This window comes from Pogonomyrmex barbatus, unplaced genomic scaffold (genome assembly GCF_055798465.1).
Source record: "Pogonomyrmex barbatus isolate J1 unplaced genomic scaffold, ASM5579846v1 scaffold22, whole genome shotgun sequence".
NCBI lineage: Eukaryota > Metazoa > Arthropoda > Insecta > Hymenoptera > Formicidae > Pogonomyrmex > Pogonomyrmex barbatus.
In genome coordinates this window covers 1,126,727-1,143,296 of record NW_028297119.1, presented here as the reverse complement: position 1 = coordinate 1,143,296, position 16,570 = coordinate 1,126,727, and the positions used below count along the sequence as shown (strand labels likewise).

The 16,570-nt window shown below is 31.8% G+C and overlaps 1 protein-coding gene and 2 pseudogenes across 11 annotated transcripts in view; 2 read left to right on the top strand and 1 right to left on the bottom strand.

The window, feature by feature from the left end:
* Positions 1-3,570, top strand: part of LOC148936415 (uncharacterized) — a 3,868-nt pseudogene extending 298 nt beyond the window's left edge.
* Positions 1-16,570, top strand: part of LOC105427296 (chromatin assembly factor 1, p105 subunit) — a 798,730-nt gene that overhangs the window by 302,820 nt on the left and 479,340 nt on the right. For all 11 annotated transcript variants that reach the window (XM_089078296.1, XM_089078305.1, XM_089078301.1 and 8 more), the window contains one exon: positions 10,779-10,986. In XM_089078296.1, coding sequence (XP_088934422.1) covers positions 10,779-10,986 — 208 coding nt within the window. The remainder of the gene's footprint in view (positions 1-10,778; positions 10,987-16,570) is intronic.
* On the bottom strand, positions 3,725-4,872 carry LOC105426430 (uncharacterized; annotated as a pseudogene).

Here is a 16,570-nt window from a genome sequence, read left to right as displayed (position 1 = left end):
TGCTTGGATGGAAGTGATACTAATGAAAAATTATTTAATAATGCTGTCGCGGTTCGGAAGCAGCCCTATTTATATGACAGACAATAAGAAGGGAGGGTGTGCGTCACGACGGGGCCCGACCACGAACCAATCGTGAAAACTCGTAATTATTTGGCGAAAAAATATCACCTCAGCCAGGAATCGAACCTGGATCTCCTGCTTATTGGGCAGGCATCTTATCCCTTCGACTACCGACGCATGTGATGATATTTCTCGCAAGTAAACATATTTACAATAACATGTCAACAATACAATGATACATATATATACGTATATTACAATATACAAGATACATATATACATGTATTCTTTCGAATCCCCACGACCGGTACTCCAGACAGATGAAGGTCCTATTCTCTCGATGGATGTAGATCGGACCGCAACGGCGACACCCTCCAATGCCATTGGCAAATATACAAATAATCCTCCTGGAACACGACAGGAGAGATTGCATCAAGCATGGCTCGAGCCTCCGGGATGATCAGGGAACCGAATCTTAGTTGAGGAACAAAGGCGGTGGCAGGAACTCTGAAATGTGTGTGTGTGTGTGTGTGTGTGTGTGTGTGTGTGTGTGTGTGTGTGTGTGCGCGTGCCTTTTATTATTTTTATTAAAAAATTATGTTAAAACTTATGATTGATGATTTATCAAAAGTTATGGTAAAGCTGATTAGTCAAAGTTCAGTCGTGTAAAAAAAAAAGAATTGCAGTGACAATAACTAAATAATTAAAAAGTAGTACTAACAGTGACAAATTCTTTTTCAAAAATAAGTCAGATAAATTGGAAATTACATTCTAATTTGTTTTTTAAAGGGAAATTATTTTGAAAGAATTAAATTTTATTAATTTTAAAAAAAGGAAAAATGAAACTCCTGACAGAAGAGAAATCGCGTTTGACGGCGTTTCCTCAAGAACAGAGTCATATGAGACCTTGCTGCGTGAATCAATAATGTGCATTACTGTGATCTACCAGGAAATAATCTATCGAGAAATTGAGTAATCTTATTGCCGACTATGTGAAAATTATTATTGAGATCTTAATCTAGAAATACATCAGTTTAATAATGAAGAGAGAGAGAGTGGCACATACTATGTGCAAAGTAACTGAGGATATTGAACAACTCAAGCAAAACTGTTGTGCATGTGGAAGAATTTTATTTATATTAAGACTGGCGCAAAAATGTAAAAAATGTGTAGAACAGTTTATTAATAATGAAGAAATCTTTTATTAGATTAGATGAGATTAGGTTAGATGAGATAGATGTTTTAGATTATGAAAATAATAATAATTAATGCGTGTAATAAAACAGTTGTAGAAACATAAAATTAATTAATAGCTTTATATTTACATAAGAATAATGTAATAGATTAGATCGAATAATTAAATATCTTATAATTTTACATATTTTAGAATGAATAATTTAATATAAACTTAAAATATAAATTTAATATAAATAAAATATAAACATGTTATGTATATGTTACATTTTATGTATGTCTTATATATCCTAGAATATAAACATGTATATCCTAAATATTTTATAATTTTTCATGATTTTAAAAATAAAAATATATAAACATTAATATTTTAAATAACCATTCTTAATTTCTTTTAAGCTCTACATTTGATTAGTAATATTTAAAAAAAAAAGAAGAAAAGGAAAAAGTAAATTAAATAAAATTAACAAATAATTAATAGTATTAAATAAATAATTAATAAATAAAGTCTTAATAATAAATATTTAATTAATTTTTCATAAAAATAATAAAAAACACATATATATTTTATTGATAAAACAAATACATATATATAACTGACTCATACTAGTATTGATAATATTATTGAAAATGAAAATAACAATATTAATTAAATCAATTAATATTACTTTTTTGCACCATAAACATTAATATTCTTATTATTATAAAAAAGCTCATATTTCAATAATTATTATTGCATTGATACTGTACTGACGAACTGCATCATATTTATCTTTAACGTTGTCCTGTGCAGCCAACGCGGTATGAGACAAATACGTATGGAGCGCGTATATAAAGGTATTTCTCGCTCATTTCCCAAAAATGCGATTTCGAAAAATCACTTTATTATATACCGTTGTATTTAGCATAAAATGTTCTTAAATTCACGTCCTTATAAAAATTTAAAAATTTTTGAAAATTAGCGGAGGTGAGGGGGGATGCTCGAAAATATAACATTTTTGAAAAATTTGAATGCGTTGTAAAGTACACTTGCAGTCGTATAACTTTTGTTTAAAACTTTTTTTGATATCTTTAACGATTTAGATGATATTTATTCAGAAATAAAAAAATCGATTTTTTTCAAGGGGTAATTTCACCCCATTAAGGGGGAAACCTGATGTAGCGGGTAAAAAAAATCGATTTTTTTTAAATATAAATCATTAGTATTATATCTAAAAAATATATTCCCACAGCCCCAGATTGAAATTTTAGCGATACTATAGACGATTTTATATGCGCGTAAGGCAAAAGAGCACATAACGTGTCTCTCTGCTCGATCTTTTTTATAACAAAGTTTTACTATGAACCAAATTACTAGATTATATCAAACAAATATTTTCTGATGTGTATACAATATACCTCCGTATTTTGTACGGATACGTGTTTATAAGTTGTGTGAGTGATGTTGACATGATGGAGCGTGACTTTATCTCAGATCATTTTTTACTTAGTTGTGAAATTCTATCCTGTGCGAAAGTTTTTAAATATTAAAATATCCAAAAGGAACTAAAGAAGAATCTTATCGTCCAGATTACGTAAAAAAAAATTTCGCAGTAATGAAAAACTGCATGAGAATTGTCCACTCAGGACCCGATTGATGTAAATTTGGCGTATTGCTGAGACCGCAGATAAATAGGAAGAATTCGATCACTCCCCTCCACTTCATGCAGATGTACAGAAACATATACTATTCATTTATAAAGATTTATTAAGAAAAGAAAACTTTTAAAAAGATGTTTAAGCAGGCACATTCAAAATGCCAACAAGAGTTTCAACTTCATCGTATGGCGTTTAGCTTCTAAACACTTGCATTCTGGCATAAAAATTATTAAGATCGTGATCTATATTACTGCAGGTATTTTTAATGAAGGCTATTATGCTATTTTAAAAATTATGAATACATTTAACATAAAAGTCGGACAGCAATGTAAGTTTTTTGCCAATCTGGAATGCAAAGCGGACGAAACGACAGGAGCGGCGAGCCAAAGTAGCTCAAAAGAGGCTCGAACAGCTCATAAGTAGCAACAAGTTGAGTTGCAAGACTATGAGGAAGTAGAAGATCTATTATATGGATTCGGAATAGCAGATTAATAAGCAGACTAGTAAGTATTAGTACAGATTTGTAAGTATCCGAAAACAGTTACTTTTCCATATACAAATCTTTAACGCGTTTTTCTCAAAACCAAGTTTTTCAAATTGGCGTGCAGCCATAACTCAAAAAATGTTCAACTATTCGATAGTGCATATATATAGATAACTAAATTCCCCTCTAGACAAACCTACTTGTTTGATAATATTATTCAATTAAATAATTATTATTGCATAATTAATGCGAAAATTTTTGATAAAAATTACAATATTTTTTTAAGTCCCATAATTTTTCTAATTTTGCATTTTTTACTTCACAAATAGATTTGTCCATAGCAAAATCTTATAATGAAACTAATATATTTTTTTATTTTTGTTCCAGATGAATATAACAAACGCTACATTGCACGCCAATCGCAATGTCTGACGCCGAGACTTTAGAGAATCGTTTGTATACTTAGGAATATATGCACTATTTTACAACAAAAAATTTTTTTTATATTTAGAAATGTATTTTTAGAATATACTAAAGTTTCAAAAAATTTCATTGAACTGTTTTGTTTAAAAAAATTCTCAAAAATCACTTTCTCTTCTGCGTGTTATATAAAGTTCTCCTCCTTAACGTGTGAGAACGCAAATAAAAAGAAATATGTGTCACTTATTTTTGTCCATATTTTGATATATTCGAAATTCATTAAAATCGGGGGGAGGGCAGTTGTGTACCTTTCCTTGTCTTTCGTATGTATATAAATGTAAAATATTTCATCTTGCATCTATGCTTTTCTTATAATGTATTCTCTTTTTGATCTCGTTTCTGTTATATGTGATCCTGCTATCGCTAAGGGTTGCACTCTTGGTTTATACCCAAATAATTCTTGCATAATCTATAAAGCAAATATATAAAAGCAAATATATAAGCAAATATATAAAAATATATATAAAAGCAAGTATATAAAAAAATAATAATAAGGAATAAGATTCAATTTGTATAACAGAAAGACCGACAGATGGTCATACCAAGATCACACTGAAATAATTAAGTTTTTTATGTGAATAAATACATTTATTATAAATACATTTTATAATTCTTCGAACTGTGCGCCATTATTTTCGGTCTCGGAAGATTAGAAAAAATATTTTTAAAAAATCACACGAGATATATTATTTCAGTACTAAGATTTTGCTATGGCCATCTATTGACCTTTCTTATACAATTTCTATATAAATGAAATTGTATATAAGTTATACATATAAAATCATCGTAAATTACACTTACACTTATACTCACTTACTCACACCACGCGCGCGCACACAATTATTTTTTAAAAAAAGTTTGAAAAATATACTATTTTTAAATATTCTCATTCCTTGGGATTATTTCCAGTTTTCTTATTGTGATCTATTACAGATTTATACGTTCGTTTTAGAGTAAATGTGTTGTAATTTTGTTGAGCATTTAATGCCTGTTATGTTATATCTTTTCTTTTGCATCCTATCAACAACTTTTTCCCAATATTTTTTTACCGTACCTTTTCCATCATGAAATTTGTCTTTGTATTCATCGTAAATATTTAATAATAACAAAGTTTCTTCTTTGGTCCAAAGATGTATCTGTAGCAAATAAAGAAGTACAGTTTTTGAAATATTTGATATGCAAATCTGTAAGTACATCTATCTTTATATGAATAATGATTTCAGATTATGAACGTAGTCAGTTTTTACCTTCCGTGCATTCGTCGGTACCTAGCAGTTGCTCCTAGCAAAACTGATACTTGCTAAAATAGATAAAATCATTTAGTAAATTTATATTTTTTATTCATTTTTATATAAATCAGTAAATATTTAATTTACCTTCCATGCATTTGTCAGTACTACATTCGTCTACACTTAGCAAAATTGATGTTTGCTGAAACAGACAATATCATTTAATATGAATTGATATTTTTCATTTTTATCTATATTTATATCAATATTTACATTTATTCATACCTTGCTATGCATTTATATCCAAAATGTTACGCACGTACGTTAATTTTTGGCATTTTGCAATAATAAAGTTGTAAAATTTATATCTGTAAAAAAGAAGTCAAAATAGTTGGTTGTTGTTTAGAAAATATCGATAAAAATATATTTATTCGATGCGTTTGCAATGCGTTACAAAGCGACAGAATTTGGCTGAAACAAAGCACACACTTTGTCTCGCAAAGCAAATTATTAAGCGTTAAGGAGATGCTAAACTTGTCTGCATTACCAACAAAACACAATAATTTTTGTATCGCTCTCATTTTTTATTAACTTTATAGATCTGGAAATCCTTTTCCACAATTAAAGTTTATGCATTAATACGTGCTTAGCATATAAATTTGATACCAAAAACGAGAGAAATTTTAATAATTTAGATCTTTTTTATCATTTCCTACCATCGAGAGCTGTCACTTGATGAAATGATGATATGTGCTTAATATAAAAGTTCTGCAGTCTATATTTACACGGTTACTATTGCTAGATTACTAGCTTATAGGAAGAGACGACGTAGAGTTCTTATAATCAGGCTTAGACACTTATTACGAATAGGGAAGTATCACAAAAATTCGTTTATATGTGTATGTGCGAGATGGATATAGTAGCTGTCAAAAGCAAAAAATTAGTCGACGAATAATAGGTAGAGGACATTGTAACGTGTCGCAAGCGCGCACAAGAAATGCGTTCACAAAATACATAAAATATGTAACACACACAAAAGAAAAGAATAGAAATATTATTCTACTCTCGCGCTCGACGAACCGTGAGAAAAGAATAGAAATACTGTCCTACTCTCTCGCGCTCAATGCGCCGTAAGAAGAGAATAGAAATACTATCGTACTCTCTCGTCCACGCTGCGCTGGTCGAGCGTCTCCGATGTTTCTTGGTTACCGCTGACTATTGTTGACATGTAGCGTATGAATTGAAAAAAATAAGCAGATATTAATAATGTGAACGAAAACGGAAATCGTTACAAATGATGATTGTACTTTACATATAATATTTATTATAATAAGCGATTATATAATTTTATCTATATAAATTTTAAATAATGTAATATATGAAAATGTATAAAATTATTTTATAATATATTTTCTGTTATTTTCTTAAAAATTCAAAGTTTGCTATGTTTTGAGTAATTAATAAATTAATTAATAATGTGATATTAATAATGTAATGTGAACCAAAAAGGGAAATCGTTATATATGATCATTATACTTTACATATAATATTTATTATAATAGTATGAGTCACTAAATGGAAAACTTTATAAATTGGGAGAATTATGTAATTGAATGTTTTGAATAAATTTTAAAATTGTGATAATCAATTTTTTGAACTTGGGAACTAGGTTATAAATTTTACAAATGAGCGTTAAGATGTTCAATTCTCATTCGATTCTTTTTCTTTTGTTATTAACATACTGTAACAACAATGGAAAATATTCTTTCTGCATTGGAATGTGGACGTAAAAGAGCTGTATGTATAAATATTTTTAAAATAGGAAATAGGCTGGTTCGCCATTATCTTGTGTTTCCAAAAGAATCTCATACTAATTAAAATAAAAAATTGATGAACTGAGTTAGAACAACGATGTATTAAAAGTATAAAACTTGGGCTCTGTATTTAATATGCGCCACAAATCTTTGAAATATATGTTTCATTTAATTATATTATTTTCTAACTTAAAAAAGAATAATATTAATTATTATTAATTATGCAGAACATTATTATTTTAATGTTGCTACTTATTTAGCTAATGTTGCTAATTATTTTATTGTTGGCATTACGGAGCGCGTCGATCGAGGTTGCATGAATAATACAGTAGAAGTAAAAAGCGCTTCTCAAAAAAATAAAAAAAAAGGGAAGCAGAATTACGAAGGAAAGGAGAAAAGATAACCAAGAGAAAGCGTAAAGAGAGAGATATAACGGAGAGGCAAGAAATCTTATGAAGGAATTATAGAAAAAGAGGCAAGGAGGAGTATATAATATAAAGGAGGAGTATATAATATAAAGTTATATCCACGTCATTACGTGGACAAGATAGCAGAGAAGGTAAGGCATTTAGTAATTCTTACCTGCTTAGAAGATTAAGATTGATAAAGTAGGAAGGAACTGACAGCGGTAAACAGAGGTAGGAAAAATAGATTGATCGATAAATCAGGAAACGATAATGAATAACATGAACGAACAGAGGACAACACAGGAAGAGAGAACGTCGAGGGAGAAAAGAGAAGGAAACAAAAAAGGAAAAACAATTTTAGACCACCTAATACCAAGGTCGAGAGCGGAAAGTAAGAAGTCGATCGATATTTTAAACAAAAGAAGAAGAAACAAAGAGGAAGATAGAATCGAAGCGAAAAGGGAGTTTTTAAGAAAATTCGAAAAAGCAAGGAAAATCACCATCAGGAAGAAAAACACATTATAAGGAAGAAAAAGAATCGATGACGGAAATAGAGGGAGATGCAAAAGAAGAACAGAAATATGATGGAAGAATACATAAGAACAATAAACAAATTTATGAAAGACATCAGAGAAAAATTGAAAAATGCAATAGGAGAAATAAAAGCAATCAAAGATGAATAAAGAAAGAAGAGGAAAAGTGGGAAAGAAGGATCAAGGAAGCAGAGGACAAGATAAAAAATTTGGATTAGGAAATAGAGAAAATAAAGATTTACGGAAAAAATTAGGAAATTAGAAGAATTAGAAAAGACAAGAGAGAGAAGAGAAAGAAGAAATAATATTGTAATAAAAAGATGGGAGGTGCCAAAAAGAGAATCATTAGAAGCAGCGGTGAAAGAAATGTTAAAGAATGAACGTCGACGCGATTGTAGAAGATGCATACTGGACGAGAAAAGGGATAAACATGATAACAGTAAAAATTAAAGGCAAGGACTAGAGAAAAGAAATTATGATAAAGGAAAAGAATCTAAAAGATAAGAATATATTCATAGATAATGATTTAACTTGGAAGGAGAGACAGATGCAGAAGGAAATACGTATGATAACGGAAGCAGAAAAAGAGACGGGAGCCAAAGTGAAGATCAGTTATAGGAAGCTGCAAATTAATGAAAAGAAGTTTATATGGAAAGGGGAGGAGAGGTTAAAAGAGCAAAATTTTTGGAGCAGACAGAGCTCCGTAGGCTCATAGATAGTGAGCAGACGGAGGGAAAGAACCATTCCGCCGGGATCTGCGAGAGCAAACCGCGGATGAGGGTGGAGCAGAAAAAAGAAAGCAGAGAAGCAGAAGAGGGACAAAACACAAGGGCTGGGACACAAAAATATAGGAAAGGAATACAAAAAAAGAAGACGAAAATAAAGGAAATAAAAATGTAGAAATAGGTATAGAAACAAGAAAATTTAAAATAGGCTTCTGGAATGTTGCAGGATTAGACAACAAAGACGCGCAATTTTGAGAATATATCAAAGAGTTCGACATAATCGGAATGGTCGAAACGTGGATAGAAGAAAAAATTAAAGTTGGAATAAATTAAAAGAACGTATGCCGGAGAATTTTAACTGGAGTATCAACACGCTAAGAGAGAGAAGAATAAAGGGAGAGCGATAGAAGGAATCATCACAGGAATAAAGAAGAATATCGAAGAGAAGAACAGGACAGAAACAAAAGAAAAAAAGACTGAAAGAGTATACGTAAGGAGAGTAATTATAGGAAAAAATAAATGGAAAATAATAACAGTATATAATAATCAAGGAATAACCGAATTTATGAGAAATTAAAGTTTTAATATTTAAAGATAATGAAGGAAATCTTTTACTAGGAGGTTTCAATGTCAGAATAGGAAAAGAAGGAACGCTTATTTGGGGAGATGACAGAGACGAGATGGGCAGAAAATCAACGGACAAGACGTTAAACATCGAGGGTAAGAAATTTCTAGAAGAGGTAGAAGAGAAGGGATGGGACATTCTGAATGATAATATAACTGGAGATGAAGAAGAAAAATTTACATACGTAGGTGCAGGAAACAGCTCAGTAATTGAGTATGCGAAACATCGAGACAAGAGAAAAGATTGAGAAACTGGTAGTTGAAGAGAGAACAGAATCAGACCAATTGTGCATATATACAGGCAGAAGATAAAATACGCGCTCGGGATACAGGCCAAAAAGACAGGGGCATAAACTTTAAATAACAAATATGGACAAAAGGAATTGTGAAGTTTAGGGAAATTTTAAGATCTCGGAAATTTAAGGAAACAAACCTGGAAGCATGGATGGAGCTAAAAGAAAGGATAAAAGCAGCTGGAGAAAGAAATATTTATTAAAAAAAGAACTCTAGATGAAAAAAAGTGATGGAATACCATTGGAAGAATGCAAAGAGAAAAGAGAGAATTCAAGAGATTTCTTAGAAGAGCAAAGAAGAACAAAAAGCTATTAGAAGAATATAGATATCATAGACAACAATACCAGAATTTCTGTAAGAATAGGAAAGAAAAATTTAAAAAAAAAAAGAAAAAATAAGGAAAATCAGTACAGAAACAGAAGCATAGAAATATATAAACATGGAAAGAAAAAAAGAAAAAAACATATCAACGAATTACAAAAGATGAATGGAGACAACATTTTATGGGATTTCTCCCATGGGAGGAACAGAGGAAAGAAAAACGGTAACAAAAAAGAAAGAACAAATATTAGATGTAGGAGATGAGATCACTCTAACGGAAATGGAAAACCAAATAAAAAAACTGAGGAAGAAGAAAGCCGCAGGCGAAGATAAAAAACAAAGCCTGGTTATACTGTATAGATGAGAAACAAAACACAGATTATTAGAGATCTTACAGAAAATCTGGAGGGGGGAAGGTTTCACAAATAGTTGGAGGAAGGGAATGATAGTTTCTATATATAAACAAGGTGACAAAGGCACGAAATAAATATATATCTATCTATCACTCGGCGTTACTTCAGTCAGGATCAATGGACGTGAAAGACATGATCTGTTCATATATGTATGCATGGAATGTGTGTGTGTGTGTGTGTGTGTGTGTGTGTGTGTGTGTGTGTGTGTGTGTGTGTGTGTGTGTGTGTGTAGTATGTATGTGTGTATAGGAAGAAATAAAACTATAATATACAATTAAAAATCTATTATTATATCATTAAGACAATGTTTCATATTTTTATACTTTTTAGTTAAAAATTATTTATAACTTTAGGTCATAATTATTCACGAAATATAACAATTTACTCTGTCACAATCATTTCTAATCTTTCTTACTGTTCATTTTTTATCTTATTTTATTGTATACAATCATGTAATAATATGAAACAATGGTATTACAGAAGGAAATGTTAAGAATACGGAGATTCAATTGCATTTTAAAAATAATACAGGTTTAATAATATTATTATAATATATTTGCAGCTGAATATGAGGTTGGCACACCAGAACCAAACACACCGTGCTCTTTTACAATACATTCGGGGATAAAGCGTACCGGAAATATATTATCTCCCACTTATCCTGGTACTTATCCGAAGGATCTTATTTGTACCTATCAATTCATTGGACGACCTGGACAACGCGTACGATTGGAATTTCGTGACTTTGATCTGTTTTTTGGAGGGCCACAGTACGTATATATAGGTCAAAATATTTCTGTACATTTGAAATTTTCATTAAAAAATCTGTAATCAATGAATAATAGCTGAAATAATAATAAATAATTTTAAAAGTTTAATAAAAGATCATAAATAAAAATTATTTATGTACTATTTTTTCACACACACACACACACACACACACACACACACACACACACACACACACACACACACACACACACACACACACCACACGCACGCACACACGTACGCACGCACGCACACATACAAACATTGTCGATCAAAAGTTTCGGATCAAACAGATTTTACTTCGTATTTTGGATTTAGAGAAAATGGAGAACATTAATTATAAATAAATTAATTAATTATAAAATCAATATATTTTACTAAGAGAAACATTAATTATAAATAAATTAATTAATTATAAAATCAATATATTTTACTATCAATAAACATTATTAATGATAGGATAATAGATATACTGTTTCTTTATTTAACAGAAAACAGAAGATGCATGATTATAAATATTGGACAAGGAACTTCAAGTTAATTTAAATCACAAAATTCATCTGAGTTACTAAAGAATACTAAGGAAAGCAATGGTAATATTTTGGAAAAAGTTAATATTTTTGCGGGTATTATCTATGTAAATTGTTAAATGCCATCGTTTCGTGAACATTGCAGTTCATTTAATCAAGGCGAGGAGTAGCCTGATACTGTACTGCTTCTCCGGTGGAGTTTCTTATATACGCTGCATGAGAAGAGGGTAGGAGGGGAAGAAAACGGGGGAAGGAGGTCAAGATCGGCTATAACTATGAGGAAAGGAAGGGGGAGTCACTTTTGGTCAATCGGGAGAATGGTTTTCCATATGTCACTTATATTGTAGCCATCTCTATTTGTCGTGAGGTTTTTGAATCTCTATAGCCTTTCTGTACTTCCTTGGGAAATACGAGGTAGTCGTCGCTATTGTGGTTGTTTTGTCAAATAGTATTTTAAATAGTACGTCCTGTTTCAATGTTATGTTCTGATACTGTACTGCTTCTCCGGTTGTTTTATCAAATAGTATTTCAAATAGTACGTCCTGTTTCAATGTTATGTTCTGATAATGCTGACTGTGTGACGTGTTTTAATCTGACACGCGTATAGAGATTCAAAAACATCACAATTTAAATAAAAATAATGGTTACAATATAAGTAACGTATAGAAAACTATTCTCCTGATTAATCGAAAGTGACTTCCCTCTCCCCTCCTCATCATAGTATAGTCAATCTTGACTTCCTTCTCCCGTTTTCCTCCCCTCCTACCCTCTTCTCATACAGCATATATAGAAAACTCTACCGGAGAAGCAGTACAGTATCAGGCTACTCCTTGCCTTGATTAAATGAACTGCAATGTTTACGAAACATTATAACAATGTTTAATGACACAGATAATATCCGCAAAAATATTAACTTTTTTGAAAATATTACCATTGCTTTTCTTAGTATTATAAATACTAAGTAAATATAATAAGTAAATGTAGACAAAAATAAGAGAGACATATTTTTTATAAGTGCTGAGTTGTTAAGGGGGTGAAACTCCCTTTAAAACAAATCGGTTTTCTTCTTCCAAAGCAAATATTCTTTCAAAACTTGAAGATACAAAAAAAGTTTTATACAAAAGTTAAATCGTTTCAAAAGTACTTTATTGTGGAAATAAACAAACATTTTTATTTAACTTTTCTTTTTAAATTTCCCCCTCTATTTCATATCTATTTTTTTTATTTTAAAATTTTTTAATGACTAAATTAAAGATTAATTTTATATAAATTCAACCATGTATGATAAATAAATGATTTTCCGAGACATCATGAATTTTTGAAAAATAACTATAAATCCCTACGTATACACGTTATCCATCCATGCGCTCGATTCTTCACGCTGAATGGATTCGTCTCATATTGTGCTGACTACGCAAGAAAGCAAGTACAGTATATTGAATACTTTGAAATATGAGTTTTATAATAACAACAATAATAATAACAGTAATAATAACAGTGAGTTTATTAAACCGTTAAAATCAGTTAAATATTTTTGGCGATATGTCAAAGTATGTACTGAATACTTTGGACAATTAAAAACAAATGATTAAAAAATTGCACTTACAAAATATCATTCATTCAACTTTGATTGTAGATCAGCTAATTGCAATGATCAACGTATTTTATTGACCAAGATGTATTCATGTCACATAATTTTATTGTCATAATTTTATCTTGTTGCAATACTGTGAAGGAATGTGATGACACATTGTTTTATCTGTGTACATTGGTTGCATTTAAATATTTACTGACTGAAAATTTATAACATATGACACGATTATATTTCCAGATATTTACTGATAGTAAACATCGGAACGCAGTTATTAACATGAACAGTGATATAAAAAGATATAGATTGTTACAGCAAATTCGCAATTCGATACTGACATTCATTCCATTTCATTCTAGTTAATAGATATTATCAGTTGTGAATGATATAAGATTGAATAAGTATCTACTGTTAAAATTTTTATTATTATTTATATATATATATATATATATATATATTTTTGTTTTTACAGTTTTTTACATTGGAATTGTTGGTTTTATTTGTTTTACTTAATTATTCTTGAGTCCCATTGCTTGTGTTCGAGCATGATCTTTCTCATATATCTGTGCGCACGATAATTGTACACTAGTATATGGGACCTACAGTTTAACGCCGGTTCCGAAAAAAATTTTTGGTAAAGAGACGTTCATGATAAAGTTACTTTTCGATGGATTGCCGCTGCCTTCCGAGAGGAAACGAGCGTAAATATTTTGCCGGAAATCGAACCTGGGATCTCTAGACTTGTGCGCTGTCTACTATGGCACGCTCGACTCACTAATTTAATTATTAGCGTATGATAAAACAAATCTATTAATTTTGATCGCATTTGTAAAATATTATATACAAATATTATATACAGATAATAAAGCGTTGTTTGTATATTGTATATTATCCTTTTTCTTCATTCAACCAATTTTTTTCAATGGATAACTGTTTCAAAGTTATTAAATTTATTTCAAATAATATAAAAATAATTTTATTTCAAATTTATTATAAATTAAATAATAAAATACTTTTTTCTTTATCTCTCTCTCTCTCTCTCTTTCTCTCTCTACTTTATAAAATAATTGAGAATAGGTCGATGCTAATGATGCTGTTACTTGCGTGCAAAAAGTCTCTCTGTATAACGCATTTCTTTCACGATCTTTGCAATCAGTACAAATCATACATATTGATATATTAGATGTACAAAAAAGTTCTGAGCTTTAGATTTCATACAACCGAAATAATAATTTAAATTTTATATATCTTTCCGCCCTTTTGCGGTTTTAAAGTGTTGACATTTGGCCTTCTAAAATGCCATACGGTTTGGCGTTTGATGCACATAATCTCAAAAATCAGTAGTGTTCACGATGGCAATAACAAAAGAGCATATTCGATTTTCCATCCACTTCGCTTTTCACCTGAAGAAAAATGCTGCTGAAGACACTGCAATGATTTGTGCTGTATATGGAGAGAACACCGTAAGTCATACTACATGTAAAAGATGATATCAAAAATTTCGCCAAGGAGATTTCAGTCTTGAAGATGAATCGCGTGCTGGACGCCCTCAAAAGATTGAAACGGATGAATTGCAAGCACTGCTGGATATAAACTCTGCGCAAACTGAAAAGGAGCTTGCAGAATAGCTTGGCGTTACGCAGCAAACCATTTCCGTACGTTTACATACGATGGGAAAGGAAGGCAGATGGGTTCCGCATGAATTGTCCGAAGACAACAAAAATCGTCGGCGTGACACTGCACTCACTTTGCTTTCAAAGTTCCGGAAAAAAGATTTTCTGCACAAAATCATTACAGGCGATGAAAAGTGGATTCTTTATGATAACCCTAAACGTAGAAAATCATGGGTTGACCCTGGTCAACCTTCGACATGGACGCCAAAGCCTAATATCCACGCCAAGAAGGTTTTGCTCTGTATCTGGTGGGATTGAAAAGGTGTGTTGTATTACAAGTTGTTACAACCGGGTGAAACAATCACGGCAGACCGCTACCAACAACAATTGACTAATTTGAGCGATGCGTTAGAAGAAAAGAGGCCATTTACTGGCCAAGAACGTCGTAAAGCGATCTTGCTTCATAACAATGTTCGACCACATGTTGCGAAAGCAACTCAGGACCATATCTTTGCATTAAGCTGGGAACTTCTCCCGCACGCGGCGTATAGCCCAGACATGGCGCCTTCTGATTACTACCTATTCCGGTCGCTGCAGCATCATTTGGCTGATACATATTTCGTGAGATTTGAAGAGATACGAAAATGCATTGATGACTTTATCGTTTCGAAGCCGGTGAACTTCTATCGTCAAGGAATTCGCAAGCTACTCGAAAGATCGTTGATGCAAACGGGGAATATTTCGCTGATTAATATTTTTTTGTTTGTTTTTGAATAAAGAAATGAAATTGAATTTTACAAAAAAAAACTCAGAACTTTTTTGTACACCTAATAAAACGGTGCGGTTTTTCTCCGTCCAAATCGAGTGTGTTTAGCGCGGAATAGTGCCGGTCGCACGGGTTAATTAATCGCCAGAAGTCCGTGTCCAATTTAACAATTAATTTATTGAAGAATTATACCCGTAGGATGGCTCAGCGTGTCAACATTGGTCAATCGGTGCTCGGCGATGAATGGGGTGCGCGTGGCGAGGGGAAGGATAGCAGCCACCGCTCGCGTTTCCTATCCATTCTACAGGTTAGGCTTTCTCCACGCGTGCTCTTATTTGTACGACTTTAATATTTAATAACATGAAAATTATTGCGAATATCGCAAAATGTATAAGATATTTTGATTTATCTCGCTCCCGTCTATCTTCTCACGAGCAATAATGCGAGTGCTTTGGGATATCCCGTATATATAGTATATATATATATATATATATATATATATATATATATATATATATGAGAGCAATGAGGACTATTTTCGTGTGTAGATAGAGCGGGCTAAACTGAGTCGAAAAGTCCTCTATCATTTTGCAATTTTCGCAATAGTTATTAATTCTTAAAAATCGTATTAGTGTGACCCACCGGCAAATGCAAGCGCATGATATGATATTCTTGCCCGGCGATCATCGTTGCTAGGCGCGTGAGGAATTATTTTCTTTAAGCGATTCGTGCGTAGCTATTGTTATTGTTTCTCCCGTCGGTTAGAAGGCAGAGGTATTCTCTAGATTCGCTCAGTCCATCGGTAATTTTCTGGTAGGGACGGATTGCTCTCACCTCGAGTACTGAGCTCTTTAGAAGTGAAGCGCGGAAGCGCGGCTCGTGGGAGCGAGTCTCGATTCAAGGAAGATTTCGGCTGCTCGAAGCGGAGAACGCCACGATCCGATGTTCGAGTGGATTCGGATCGGATCGTGAGCGGTAATGAAACCGCCGTCGCCGCTCCAAGGTTGTTGTTTTTAATTCGCTCTTTTTATTCGGCGGCGTTTGGCGCTATTCGACTGGATTCGACGGATCGGCGTGGGACGC